This window comes from Dermacentor variabilis, chromosome 8 (assembly GCF_050947875.1).
Source record: "Dermacentor variabilis isolate Ectoservices chromosome 8, ASM5094787v1, whole genome shotgun sequence".
Lineage (NCBI taxonomy): Eukaryota > Metazoa > Arthropoda > Arachnida > Ixodida > Ixodidae > Dermacentor > Dermacentor variabilis.
Window position 1 is genome coordinate 135,165,488 of NC_134575.1, and position 14,615 is coordinate 135,180,102.

The window sequence follows — 14,615 nt, forward strand, 5'->3', positions numbered from 1 at the left end:
ACACGTTCATGCAGGGGCTCGGCGATGAATATGGCTTTTGTAGAACACGTATTGAAAGCAGATCAAGTTGAAGTTAATTTTGAATCGATGATATCAGCTCGAAAATTAGGACACACGTTGAATCACAAATGTGACCTGCACGATCGTAGTTTCGTTGCAAAGCACGAACTATATACAGGATGCGCGAGCACTCATTCAGCCGCCCTCCTAATGGCCAAGGCGCGATGCTTGAATCAAACATCGAGCGCAAAACACTTAATTATCGCCGCGTTATCAGGTTGGACCTTGAATATATCGAGGAGAGTCAGGCAATTCACAGCCACAAATTGTGGACGTAGGCAAAAAAATGCACACGAACAGCGTTTTTGAGCGCTGCAAATGATCCGGCTCTGTTATCTCATGTGAAAGTCGTACGCACAAGAATAATTCATACCTGTTCGCCGTCCGGCCAAGCGCAGGGCACGTCTGGAGCCTTGATAAGTATCGCACGTACCACGACAGCAATTAAGAGGCTCAGTGTAGTCGCCGCGACCAGCATCAAAATAACGGAAAGCACACGCTTGTCGCAATATGTCCTCATGCGCATTGCGGTGCCGAACGTTGTTTTAGCGCCAGCCATGGCGTTGCGACGTAATGCTTCCCCTAGTTGACGGGGAATGTCTGACAGCTCAAGTATCTCGTACGGCTTGGCCGATGCTTCCGATACACGCCTCAGAGAGACACTGACAAAGCGCGTGAACCGCGACCGATAGCAGACGAACAAGTGAAACTGTATGAACAGCTGACTGCGGCGCAAGGCCGGTGCCCGATCGTCGAGAGCAAGAGGTCACGCGGCCACGCTTATATCACGAAGCCTCCAAGATATCAGTCTCGTAGATCAACACGGCCTTCGAGATAGCAAAAGCAAACAAAGCTCGCCTGCTAACCGCCAGAGGACGCCACTACACAAAGGTTAGTACAACGCGTTGTACAACGCGTTGTACAACACGTTGGGACGCGTTGGGTCGCGTTGGGAACGGTCGTGGCTCGCGGACGCTCCTGTGGACGAGGCTTCAGCGACTTCGTTCGTAGCTAAGTACTCTTTTATCTTTATTAGCTAGTGTTTTGAAGTGTTTTCTTTTGCATGGAGTAGGGGCGCAAATTTTGAATTTTTGGTAGGAGTAGGAAACGTACCGGCTTTGTCTAGGTCTGGCGGCTCCCCCGTTAGGCCTAGGGGGTAGTTCTTTCAGCTAGCTCTTCGGATTCTCACATGGAGTAGGGAGTGATAATTCTTTGTTTTTGTTTGGGATAGCGGTCGAGGTCGGGTTTGCGTGAGTGATTTGGCGAACTTGCTCGTTGGGCCTAGGGACGTAGGCCTAGCGATGAACTCGAAAAACATGAAGGCCGCGGGGGACGGGGAGCAAGTGCAGTGCGACGAGTGCCTGCGCTGGTGCTTCCTCGACGAGACTAAATTTCAGAATTTAGCAGACGCGGTGGGGTCTAGCTTCACGTGCAGGTCGTGCGAGCGCGTCAGGGAAGCCGTCCAAAAACTGGAAGAGAATTGGGCGGCTAAGTTTGAAGAGCTTAAGGCAAACCTGAGGGAGGAGCAGGAGAAGCGGATAGAACTGCAGGCGAAGGTTGAAAATTTCGTCAAGGTGGAGGCGGCCCAGGCCGCGCAGTTGGTGAGGACTGTGGCCGAGCTTGGGGAGGCGAAAGAAAGGAGCGCCGAACTGCAAAGGCGGCTCGACGCTCTTGAGACTCGGGCAGCGGATAATGTCGGGTCAGGACACCAAAGCGAGGGCGAAGTGGGAGGCAGGGAGCCAAAGCAAGCGGTCGCCAGCTCGCCGCCGGTGAATCGGCGTAGCTATAGCGAAGCAGCGCAACACGCCCCGAGTGAGGCGACGCTGCAGCCACAGGAAGCCGGGAAGCAGGGAGAGGTAGGAGAGAGTCAAAGGGTGATTATCGCTGGCGACTCAAACATGGCTGGGTGCTCAAAAGCAATTATAGAGAGGGTGAAAGGCGACAAAAGAGTGGCGGTAGGGACATTTCCAGGACAGACACTGGGTTCTGTCATGGAGCGAGCAAAAGAAAAGCTCACGGAAAATGCCCACGTGCGCAACCTTGTCGTAGTAGCAGGTGGGCTAAATGACGTCCTGAAAGGGAAAGGGCCAGGACTAGCCCAGCGCTTGGCGAAGGGGGTGGACGACTTGCGCGAGCTATCCCCTCAGGTGCAGATCGTGGTGTGCACGGTGCCGGAGGTGCCTGTGCGTGACAGTCACGTACAAAGAGCCGTAATGGCTGCCAATGAGGCAATATGGAAAATGAGCCGAGAGAAAGGCTTCGAGGTTGTCGAAGTAAACAGGGAAGTGAGAAGTTGTGGTGGTTTTAAACGAGATGGGATCCACTTCAATTACAGGCTAGCACGAGAAGTGGGCTGGCGACTTGGGGGTCGCGCTGTTGCTTTTTTAGGGGGCCCGCGGGCGCTCAGGAGGTCAGAGTAGGTAGTAATAAAGAAGGTCCCCTAGGGGAACATCAGAAGAGCATTGCCGTCGATAACAGAAAAAGGAGGAAAGCAAGAACAAGAGCTCGCCATGCAATAGGCTACATAAACATGCAGGGCGGCAGAAGAAAGGAAAAGTGGGCAGAGATTGAGGAGCAGTTACATAGAGAACAAATAGGGGTGTATGCGGTTACAGAAACGCACCTTAGAGACTCAGAAGAGCCGCCAGTTATTGAGAATTATGTATGGGAAGGGTGCAACAGAACTAAGTCGGAAAGAAAGGGAGGGGGAGTCGGAATGCTCATCCATCAGGGAGCCAAATGGAAGAGAGTAAATTCACAATGTCAAGAGCATCTTTGGTTAGCAGGTACAATGAGTGGGAAAGAAACTTGGCTTGGAGTTACGTATTTGTGGACCGGAATAAATTGCACAGAGAAGAATAAAGAGTTAGTGGAATGCATAAGCGCTGATATTAGGGGTTTCGGGAATGGTGCTGAGATAATCCTATTAGGTGACATGAATGCCCACATACAGGATTTAGATGGCTATACCGACAATAACGGGAAGTCAATGCTAGACCTTTGCGAGCAACATAACCTCGTGATCGTGAATACAGGGCTTAAGTGTGAAGGACAGATCACGTGGGAAGTGGGAAACCGGAAATCGACCATTGATTACTGTCTGATGACAGAAGGAATTCATGATAAGTTGAGAGAAATGGTCATCGATGAGGAAGGGTTTAGCAGCATAGGGAGTGACCATAAACGCATCATTTTGAAAATGGGATATGTAGTTGGGAAAGAGAGCAACGAAAGCAAAATGGCCAGTCCAAATTTGAACGCTGAACAAATAGCGAATATAGTCACTAGAGTGGAGGAAGAAATTGGCAAGTCGCCAAGTAAGGGGTGGGAATATGGTGAGCTTCTAAGTGTAGTAACGACAGAATTACGGAAAGAGAAACAACATGTTCATTGGAAAGGAAAAAAGAAACCGAAAAGCTGGTGGAACAAGGAGATACGAGAAGCGATCGCCGAACGACAGAAAGCATCTCGAGAGCACAGGCAGGCACAGAAGGCGCAGTTGCCACAGGATGAAGTAACCAGTAAATGGGAAATATACCGGGAGAAAAAGTCTATGGTTCAAATACTGGTACAAGCAAAATTAAAAGGTGAAAGCGAAAGTTGGTTGTCAGAAATACGTGAGAAAAAGAAGGCCGCACCTAGAATATTTTGGAATCACATAAAATCATTAGGCAGGAAGTCAACAACAATACAACAACATATCCTAGATGAAGATGAAAACAGACTGGAAGGAGAAGCAGCAATAAATTACATCCAAAAAGTAACAGCCGAATCTTTCAAAGGCAAGGACGAGGTTGTATTTGAAGAAAAAAAGAGCATGAAAGAGACCCAAGGGGGAAAGGAGCTAGTGCTTACAAATTTAAACTGGAAGAAAGCGGAAGAGAAAATTCCTAAGCGCACAGCCACAGGGCTAGACGAGGTTCCCGTTAGGCTGATAAATGAACTGGGACCAAAAAGTAAGGAAGCTCTCGTGAAAGCAGTTGAAAAAACTTTAAAAGATAGACGAATACCAGACAGTTGGCGACAAAGTAGAATGAATTTAATTTATAAAGGTAAGGGGGAGAAAGACAGAATTCACTCGTATAGACCGTTGACCATTACATCGGTAATATACAGGCTAGCAATGCAGGCAATCAAATTAAAGCTTCAAGCATGGGCAGAAAATAATGGCATTTTGGGAGAGCTTCAGAATGGCTTTAGAATAGGTAGGCGTTTGGATGATAACTTGTTTGTTCTTACTCAGTGTATTGAAATATCAAAAGCAGAAAGCAGACCGTTGTATGTGGCCTTTTTGGACATTACAGGAGCATACGACAACGTAGACCGCAGCATTTTGTGGGATATTCTGGAAGGGGAAGGCTTAGGTAACGATTGTATACAGCTTTTCAGAGAGATTTACCTAGAAAATACTGTTTGCGTTGAATGGGAAGGGAGGAGGAGCGCGGAGAAAGTTCATATCAACAAGGGACTGAGGCAGGGGTGCCCTTTATCCCCGCTGCTGTTTATGATGTACATGGTGAGGATGGAGAGGGCGCTAGAAGGAAGTAATATCGGGTTCAATCTATCATACAAACAGGCAGGTACAGTAATAGAGCAGCAACTCCCAGGTTTATTTTATGCGGACGACATTGTGTTGCTCGCAAACAAGCAAAGTGATTTGCAACGTCTGGCTAATATCTGTGGACAGGAAGCCAACAATTTAGGTTTGAAATTTAGTGTTAGAAAATCAGGTGTTATTGTATTCAATGATAACAGTGAACAGACAGTGGAGATACAGGGCCAAGAAATACCTCGGGTAACAGAATATAAATACCTTGGTATATGGATAAACGAAGGCAACGGATATATGGAAACACAGGAAAAAACCATAACAGTCAAGGGGAAGAGAAATGCAGCCATAATGAAGCACAGAGCGCTATGGGGATACAATAGGTACGAGGTCCTCCGAGGTATGTGGAAAGGGGTAATGGTTCCAGGACTTACTTTTGGAAATGCGGTTGTTTGCTTTAAATCAGGGGTACAATCAGGACTCGACGGGAACCAAAGGTCAGTGGGTCGCCTCGCATTGGGCGCTCACGGGAAGACTACAAATGAAGCTGTGCAAGGGGATATGGGCTGGACTAGTTTTGAAGTGAGGGAAGCTCGCAGTAAAATTGAGTATGAAGAACGGCTGAGGAATATGGAGGAAAGTAAATGGGCTGGGAGAGTGTTCAGGTATCTGTACAGGCAAAACATTGATTCACAGTGGAGGAAAAGAACTAGGAAGCTTACCAGCAAGTATGCGGCCTGTGGGGTGGGCAACACAGCAACAAAGAAGGTCAAGCGGAAAGTCAGAGAGGCTGAATTAATCTCATGGGTGGCGGCAATGGAAAAGAAACCTGCCATGAGTAACTACTTAAGGGGAAAAAACGAAATTAGGAAAGAAACCATTTATGATAACTCAAAGGGAAGCTCATTACTTTTCGAAGCGAGATCGGGATGCCTTAGAACACGCACCTATAAAGCGAGATATAAGAAGGAAGAAGAAGCATGTGCTTGCTGCGGTAAAGCTAGGGAAACGACGGAGCATATTTTATTAGAATGTGAAGACGTCTATCCAGCGGTCGATTTAGGCACCACTGGCCTCCTTGAAGCCCTTGGGTTCAGCGGGAGCAGTGGTAAAGCAAACAGGTCCGCAATAGACATCAGTAAGAGGCGATTGGAGGATTGGTGGAAGAAAAGTAGGGAAACGACAAAAGACGGAGACGTACAAAAGCACAGTTCGCAATAGGGTATCAGAAAATTTGGACGTGGTAGTTCATAGTGTCTTTTTTTTTGTTTCTCATTGATTAACCAAGGTAGGATATTAGGCAGCATAGTAGCAAGAGTTTGGTGGCGCAAGCCACCGCCCCGTTCCAAAGGGGACACTCATAACATCCATCCATCCATCCATAGTTGACTTCATTCAGCTGTCCAGCTTCTCCAGTCGCATCAGGCATAGAGTTTCGCACTACATTACCTAGAGGGAAATCTGGCGCTGCTGCGCTGTGGTGTGCATGGGAATGCCGGTATGTTGTGACTTCGGATTAGCATCGTTCTCGGAGAGAGGACACCTTGAAGACGCGCTACTGTAGAAGCGCTTGGCAAGCACTGTTCTGTCTGTCAGTATGATTCATTTTCTACTAAAACGGCACGTAAAAAGCTGCTTTTGTTTTATTATTACGAAAAAAACATGTTTTGTTTAACTATAAGAACTTCTTATTGCGTATACGATTATATGTTACGTAAAACGTACCAGCGGGCCGCTAAAGTTGGAGAACAGACGACAGGGTTCGCGCTCGCTTTGAAACAATTTGTCGTCTGTTCTTGCTTTTCTTCGCTTAGTCATGCTTTGTGGGTGAGTAAAGATGTAATATGTGTGAATGGAAACATCTGTCTGGAAACATCTGCCTTGCTTGCGTTTCCTTTCTTGAAAACGCCGCGCCCGCTACTTTCCTGTCGGAAATGCTATGTCATGCTGATAACGCGCACGCCGTTCGTGTCTTGGAAGCACCGGACTCGCAGCGTTAAAGAAGGGAAATGCGGAAAGACACATGACGTTTATCGTTGTGTGACAAGATACAACCAAAAAGGTGTGATTTTGTTTTAGTGTGCATGGTTAGGAAACATCTTTCATTGCATTCTTCGAATAACATTAGATACCAATAGACCTCCGCCTGTTTGCAAACAGCCTGGCGTCACTGCGAGTGCCGTTACCATGTGCCGCATCTCTCTGCATAGGAGCGCTGCTTGTATCTAAACCGATATACGATCAAAATTCCTTCATATTTATATATACTGAAATGACGGCTTCTACGAATTATGCAAACAAAAATAACCGTCCACGATAAACTGGCAAAACAACGTAGGATTGTTGCAAAGTGCACGGTGCCTTTAATGGAACCCTGAAACGATTTTGTCGAAGCGTACTGAGTCGTTACGGGAGTGCGTCTAATAGCATCCTCGATTACCTTGCCACGAGGTTGCCCCGAAACGAAAAAGGTGCGCTTTGCACCGCGGTGGTGGCGCACTGCGGAGGGTCAACATCGAGGACAAAACTTGGATGCAGCGCCACTTCACCCCTGGCGCGCAAAACGTGCGCGAACACGCGCGCGCACACATTTTATTGTTTGCAGGTGCCGAGCATCCGCGGCAAGCGCTCGAACCTTGCCAAACGGCGTGCTCCGACATACCTGGTTGCAAGCAAACACCAATGGATATTATAATTATTCCTGACGACCCGCTCCTGACGACCCGTTCAGCGAACCTGTCCACTTTCGGTCGCTCTTCACCACATTGTTTTTGGACGAGGGCGATCAGCATGTACGTCGTCTTCGCTGTCAGACGAACTAGAAGAAAGCTCATCGATTGCGGCAACTACTAGCTCTTTCTTTCTCATTGCCGACATCTCCACTAGCTAACTCCGTCAACTCCGTTGCAACCGCAGTTATCGGGCCAGAGCATCTGCGGTTCTGCAGTCGGCTGTGCGCGCGCGTCCCGCAGTGCTTTATGGGATTGCACCCCGGCGCAGCGCCGATTTTCTCGGTGCGAGACGGGGCAACGGAAAACCGCTCCAATAGGGTGCGCTTCCGGTGATCGAGGATGGTCGGTGCGCACCAGTGCGGGTGATCGAGAATGAAAGTGCGCACCATGGCGCCCCGGTGCGCACCGGTGCAGGTAGTCGAGGACGTTATAAATGTCGTACAAAAATCCCTCACGTTACCTGATCCTAGGTGCCTAGGGACAGGATCGTTTGGGGACTTTTGGAAGGCGCGATGGTGGCGCCAAGTGATGCCGTGACGCCATGTGGCGTTGTTGTATGATACGTAAGGAGTCTCCGTAGTAGGCAAAAAGTCGTGCAGTAGTAGTGGTGTTTGGTCTCGGTGAACTCTCGTGGTCTGATCAATGGTGGTCTGATTCAGTGGTGCGGACGATCGAAATATTCGAGTGGCGTCGCGCCTCGGCAATGCAATTTGCGAATCGGCGCTGTGCAGCAGCGTCGCGCGCAGTGTTCGCCCCTTTTCGGCAGCGTCATCAGATCGCACATGCACCTTTACTTGACGGGCGTCGTAGGCGGAGGTATTGTACGTGTTCCTCGCCACGACTTACGTTACGTAAGTAATATAGTGCTTAAGGTGGCGTTTGCTCACAACTGTTCATGCGCTCTTCAAATGGGACAACGCTTGTTTTCAATCGTGTTCAGCGCTAGTGCGCTATCCGTGGCTTCATGTACTTTTATCGGGCACTTTACGACAATTATCGCGTAGTTCTGTGAACCTAGCGGACCTTTAGTGACATTACATGGTCTGCCCGGATTCCACGAACTAATATGCAGAGTAGATGGTTAAGATTATTGGTACTAATTAAGGACGCGATAAACAGTGATACGGAGCTTGATACCGTGCCATTGTGATGTTCAGCTGCATCTCTGCCCGCTTTTCACGCTCTTAGTTTTAGCTGTGGGACGCAGTGTTCTGTGCGAAGTTCGGACGAATTACTATATATATATATATATATATATATATATATATATATATATATATATATATAAATATATATATATATATATATATATATATATATATATATATATATACAAGGAAATGGGCATGGGCAGGACACGTAATGAGGAGGGATGATAACCGAGGGTCATTAAGAGTTACAGAATGGATTCCAAGGGAAGGGAAGCGTAGCAGAGGGCGGCAGAAAGTTAGGTGGGCGGATGAGATTAATGGCGTTTTTCACTGGTCGATTCGGAGCAGAATTTCTTGCTCCGTCGCAACGAATCCGAATTTCACTGGTCGATCTGGAGCGGGTTCGCGCGTTCCACTGGTCGTTTCGGATCAACTCGCTCCGCGCCGGATCGCTCTCACTTGCTCCGCCGCCGAGGCGCGGATTCGGGCGGAAATAGCTCGCGTCACTTCCGTTTTCAAGCGAAATCGGTGCCCGGTTTGTACGCACCATGGACGACCGCACGCCAAGTTTCATCCTAGACGCCAGCGCTCGTTTCTCCCCTGGCGGAACGATTTCATCTCCAACGGGTGTAGGTTTCCGCCGCCGCTTCCCTTAGCGGTCGTGCCCGCGTTCAGTTCGCGCTGCGCGCGAAACGTCTCTTGTTTGCGACGGCGCCTCTTCGGATGACCGGAAATTATTATTGCGTTGTTTACTGTCACGACAGCAATGTAAACACGAAAGGGTTGATGCCACCAGTGAAATTCTGCCGATTCACAAGAAAATGGTACGAAAAAAAGCAGACGACAGACATGGATTACTGCGGTGCGCCGAGTGAAGTAAACAACTGGCAAACGAAGCGAGCGCGTTCATTAATCACTCCTGAGTGTATGACGGTTTTTATATGTAACCCACATGAATTTAAAAATTACTCGGTACATAATTCTTTTATTCATATAAAAACTTTGAGTTGTTCGACGAGCGCTTGTCTTGTCTTCTTTCTCGTGTTTCGTTTGTGTGTGCGCTGCCAAAAAATGGAAACCACTTCTGTTGTATGCGCTAGCAGTGGCCGAAGTTCACGCGTGCCGAGAAATTGAATACATGCACGATGCATTGAACATGACCGGAGTACATTCCCGCTTCACCACTGCATCGCTCCATCGACTTACTGGACGATACACGCCCGCGTCTTGGTCGCGACGGCATTGCTGAAACAGGAATCATTACTAATACTTTCAACTTCCGTCTCTTGGGCACTGTTAAAAAATAGCCAAGCTGTCTACATTGCTGCCTCTATTCCATATTGTAGGGGACGTACTAGTTAAAGTTGTGTGCGCATGTCGTACTTGTGCTATGCAGCGATATATTTTTTATTATTTCCGCACAGTGTCGATGGAAGTCCGTTGTCGCCATCAGAGACAACACGGGTTTGTAGCAAACATTGTGAGACACTGCAAAAATGACTTTAGCTCGTATGTGCCGCATCGTATGTGCTGACGATTTTTCCAGCGGCACATACGATGTCGTTTACAATTACCTGCTCAGCGTCACTTACACGGTTAAACAGACGCTGCCCTTTTGCAGCCATAAAAATAATCGTCAATCGTATCGATCTACCCGCCGTGGTTGCTCAGTGGCTATGGTGTTGGGCTGCTGAGCACGAGGTCGCGGGATCGAATCCCGGCCACGGCGGCCGCATATCGATGGGGGCGAAATGCGAAAACACCCGTGTGCTTAGATTTAGGTGCACGTTAAAGAACCCCAGGTGGTCAAAATTTCCGGAGTCCTCCACTACGGCGTGCCTCATAATCAGTAAGTGGTTTTGGCACGTAAAACCCCAAATATTATTATAATCGTATCGATCTTCTTAAAGGTAAATAGAGGAGTGTACAGTCTGTTTCACACTTAGGGGAAAACTCGGAACGTATTGCATCGCGATGCGGCAAGCAATGGAGTCGTGCGGTGGCAGCAGCTCGAGCAGGCGCAGACGCTCGAGGGGCGGAGTCGTGATCTGCGTCGTCTGCTACGGCGGCGCGCGCTGGTCGCATTGTCGGGAAGCGTGCTACTGTCAGGGGCAGTGCACCGATTTCATCGGTACTGCGGGAGCTGAGCTTATATTCTTTACTAAACGTTGTGCGAAGCCAAACTCCGAGGCAATGAAGGCATTGGCGATAATGGAGTTCCACAAACTTCTTTTGACAGCATGCTTCGTTTGTTCTTTCGAAAGGCCGGGGTACTGAGCGCGTGCACGTATATTTCTTCACTGTGTGTGCTACCGTAATAAGCAGTGACAAGACGCACCAAGATGTGCGCGGAACGTGCTCAGTCTTTGTTTGACTCGAAACCAAAACAAAGCACTCAACAATGATAACTATGGGGGTCGAACACGATGAAACAAACGGATACGATTAAAGAAATGTTTTAGGTTAAGACAATGAGCCGGAAGTGATTTTTCTCGACAATCATTCACTACACCAGGCAGACCCTGCCCGCCGGCGGGGAATCGGACACGTCATGCTCGGAACTTCAGTTAGTATCTCGTCATGTCCCCAGCGTCAGCGATGACAGCGCTCATCCTGGAAGGCAGTGAAGTGTAGAATGACTTGATCAGGGATGTCTTCATTCGCAACACGTCTCAGTCGCTGACAATGGTGGATCGAAGCCTATCCTCGGGGGCGACTGATAGAGGGGATGTTGCGCCAGTGATAGTTTCAACGAGCCCCAGACATTTTAAATAATGTTGGCGCGCGGGGATTGAGGCGGCCACTCCAAGAGAGTGACTGCGCGCTCTTCCGGCAGTTCTTGCACAACAGGAGCAGTGTGGATCGGCGACCTATCGCGTTAGAATATACAGTCGCCTTCCAGAAACGGGCCGTCAAGAATGTATGGAATCAGTACGTCGTCTATGACTGCCCTGCACCTTTCAGCGATGAACTTACCTTCGAGGCGTATCAGTGGGCGTCGCACAACGCTTAGTAAAGAATACCGGCTCATTTCACGCAGTAACCATGAGATCGGCGCCCTGCAACTGACAGTAGAACGCTTCCCGACAATGCGGCCAGCGCGCGCCGCCGTAGCAGACGACGCCGTTCAAGATCCCGCCCCTCGAGCAGCTGCGCGAGCTGCTGCCGCCGCCTGACTCAAGCGCACGCCGCATCGCGATGCAATGCGCTCCGAGTTTCCCTAAATGTCAAACAGACTGTAAATCGCCCTTCGAATGAAATGTCCACGCGCACACACGTAGGCACACACCGCGCGTGGCACGAAACGTGCCCAAACACGCGCAGTGCAGGAGGCAATCAAGGCGGTGCGAACGAGAGATGGGAGAGGGGTACCACCCGCTATTAGAATTTTGCTTCGCATGCGGCGCTCTCAACGCCGGCGCAGCAGCGCCGCTCTCGGTGCCGTTCTTGTCTATAGAGTTTCTAGTAATTTTGTAGGAAACTCTATGGTACGCACAACATTGTGTTGCTTCGCAAAATGGCTGCGTTCGGTGCTGCTGCAGCGCTCGCGTTTAGCGATGAGAGCGCGGACGACAGCGATTACGAAGTGGCGCAGGTGCTGTACGAAGCCTTCTATGCACGTTGTCCATGCACAATCCTTGCGGGCGCGACATGGAAATGACGGACTATGCGACTGCCACGGTCAAATTACACACGGGGGACGGCGAGTTTGGTTGCCGTGGAAACGTACAGAACGGAAGTAGGGCATGGTTTTCGGAACCGGTTCGTGCGACGTGTACGCAGACTTCCTGTGTGATCCGCCGCGGAGCGTTTTTGCGCTCCGCTGGCCGATTCGGATTTGTGAAACCCGAGCGCTCGCTCGAGGATTTCGGCTGCCGCTCCAGATCGACCAGTGAAAAACGCCATAAGAAGTTTGCAGGGACAACATGGCCACAATTAGTACATGACCGGGGTAGTTGGAGAAGTATGGGAAAGGCCTTTGGCCTGCAGTGGGCGTAACACCAGGCTGATGGTGTATATATATATATATATATATATATATATATATATATATATATATATATATATATATATATATATATATATATATATATATACACGCCTCGTGCACAGCGGCGAGAATTAGGAGTGGCGCCCTCTCGCGAGTGACGTCACGGACAGGACGCCGCTCGCTCCGGCCACGGCCGGTCTCGAGGGGTGCGCGCGCTTCTCTTACGGCCTTCGCAATGGGGTCTGTTTCCGCCTCCCACCGCACCGCGGTGGGGTCGCCGCTGCGACCGCCGTTCACGGAAGGAGAACGCGCGCCCGCTCCAAGTCCGCCCCGCGTGAGTGGTAACCGTCAGGCCCTGATATTTCACCCCTATGCATTATGCAAAGACCGCGCAATCAGCCTCTTCGATTTGACAGCTAAGGGTTATAAACAACACAATAACTACCGCGCGCGATCGCGTGCTCTTCTTCAGTATGACTGCATGGTCGCATGAGGCTTTGGTACACTCACGTCAACACTTTCTACCCGTTAAATTTGGAGAGAAACAAATCTATCAGCTTTCTTCAGTTTGCCTACTGACGGGTTTTAACCAGTGTGTAGAATTATAAGCGACCTGAAGAGTTTATATGACAGATTCCTAAGAATTCCGAAGCGTATAAAATATAGCTCTTGAAATCTCAAGCGCTGCCGTTTTTGTTTTGCACGAAAGCGGATTTAGCATGAATTCATGACGCTGGACGGATTCAGAGAAACGAAAACAAATTTATTCACAGCTAAATTCAAGGTGTCCAATGCTGTGCGCTCAGATCCATAAACTTCAATATGTTTTACGTTCAGAACATATCAGTTGGCTGAAACCCTCTACATATTTATAGCATCGCGACTGACGCACATCTATTGCAGATTCAGTCGGTTTAGTACATGAGTGATCAACAACTTCCCATCAAAGAAAATGGCATGAACAACGCTGTGGAAGTCAGAAGAGCGCCAAACAAAAAGAAGAAAAGTTCACAGTCTGAAAAGCTTCCTGGATGGTTTATGCGCATAATTAGCTGGCTTCTCGTTCCTGTCGGTGACTTTCTTGGTGCAGTTAACAAGAAGTATTGCGAGAAATTTTTCAGATATCAAAGAAGCAGACCTCATGGCATGGCTGTTGTCGGTTCCTTCTGAACAACTGAGCAAAGGCGAGTTTTCAAGCTGTGGCTGAATGAGGATTTGAAGTATTTCCAGAACATTTGTGCGTGGCAGGTACAAGACAACTTTTTCAAAGAAATATACGACCTTGTCCAAGAGGGCAACAAACTCTGGTTTTGGGTAGTGCAGTCCACTGGAATCTTGGCCTTGCAGAAGAGTGTAGAGAGGACCAGTCCTCTCGCTAGTTTGAAGAAGGATATTGCAAGCGTCACATCCGAAGTCACTGATCAACTTGAGAATGTATCCAGCGACGTAAGTTAAACCGGAGTATGTGACAGAGGGCGATGAGGTGACAGGAGTTTCCTTGAAATGCTTCAGTTCTTCAAAGACTGCTTGCGGCGGAGTGGAAATCATTTCCTCGGCGTCGATGCATTGTGTCTTTACTCTGCTGCCAATTGAAGACTATTAGATTCGTCGGACGATCCCACCGCTCTCAACCAGATGTAGGAGTCGTCGGACGATCTCGCCGCTGCCACCATTTGAAGGAGTTGAAGGTTGTAGAGAGGAACTCGGTGAACAGGATTTATTTACATTATTTACATCTTAGACAAGACATATCGACAGTCTAGCGTGACTCCCATATGGAGCCCGCAAGACTAACATACAGCAAACAGCTCACGAGTACATTTCGAGCATGAAAACGAGCACTCAGCTCCCGACGCCGAGCACACACTAGCAGCCGGCAAACGCTGCTTATAAGCTCTCTGCTCGACGTCATAGTTCGACGTCATTAAAAATGACCCGCCCTTTTGGGGGATGAGGGCTGTCGACTTGGAGGATGAGGGCTTACATACACGTGCCGTACACACACACAGGTGGAAAGGTCCGGAGCCGACGTCAGAGGGGCTTCGTAGAACTCTGCTCCGTCCCGGGTGGCACATTGACTGGTGTCTCGAAAAGCTCATGGGGAGGTTCCGCCAATTACATCCCCTCGAGAA

At 48.9% G+C, this 14,615-nt stretch overlaps 1 protein-coding gene across 2 annotated transcripts in view; it reads right to left on the reverse strand.

The window, feature by feature from the left end:
* The window catches only part of LOC142590600 (N-fatty-acyl-amino acid synthase/hydrolase PM20D1-like), a 72,235-nt gene extending 71,388 nt beyond the window's left edge, over positions 1–847 (reverse strand). Inside the window, exon 1 of one of the 2 annotated variants that reach the window (XM_075702910.1) lies at positions 434–846. In XM_075702910.1, coding sequence (XP_075559025.1) covers positions 434–619 — 186 coding nt within the window. In that variant the 5' untranslated portion in view covers positions 620–846. Of the gene's footprint in view, positions 1–433 lie in introns of both variants that reach the window. The other variant, XM_075702911.1, reaches the window with a different exon arrangement.
* Between the last annotated feature and the right edge of the window lie 13,768 nt (positions 848–14,615).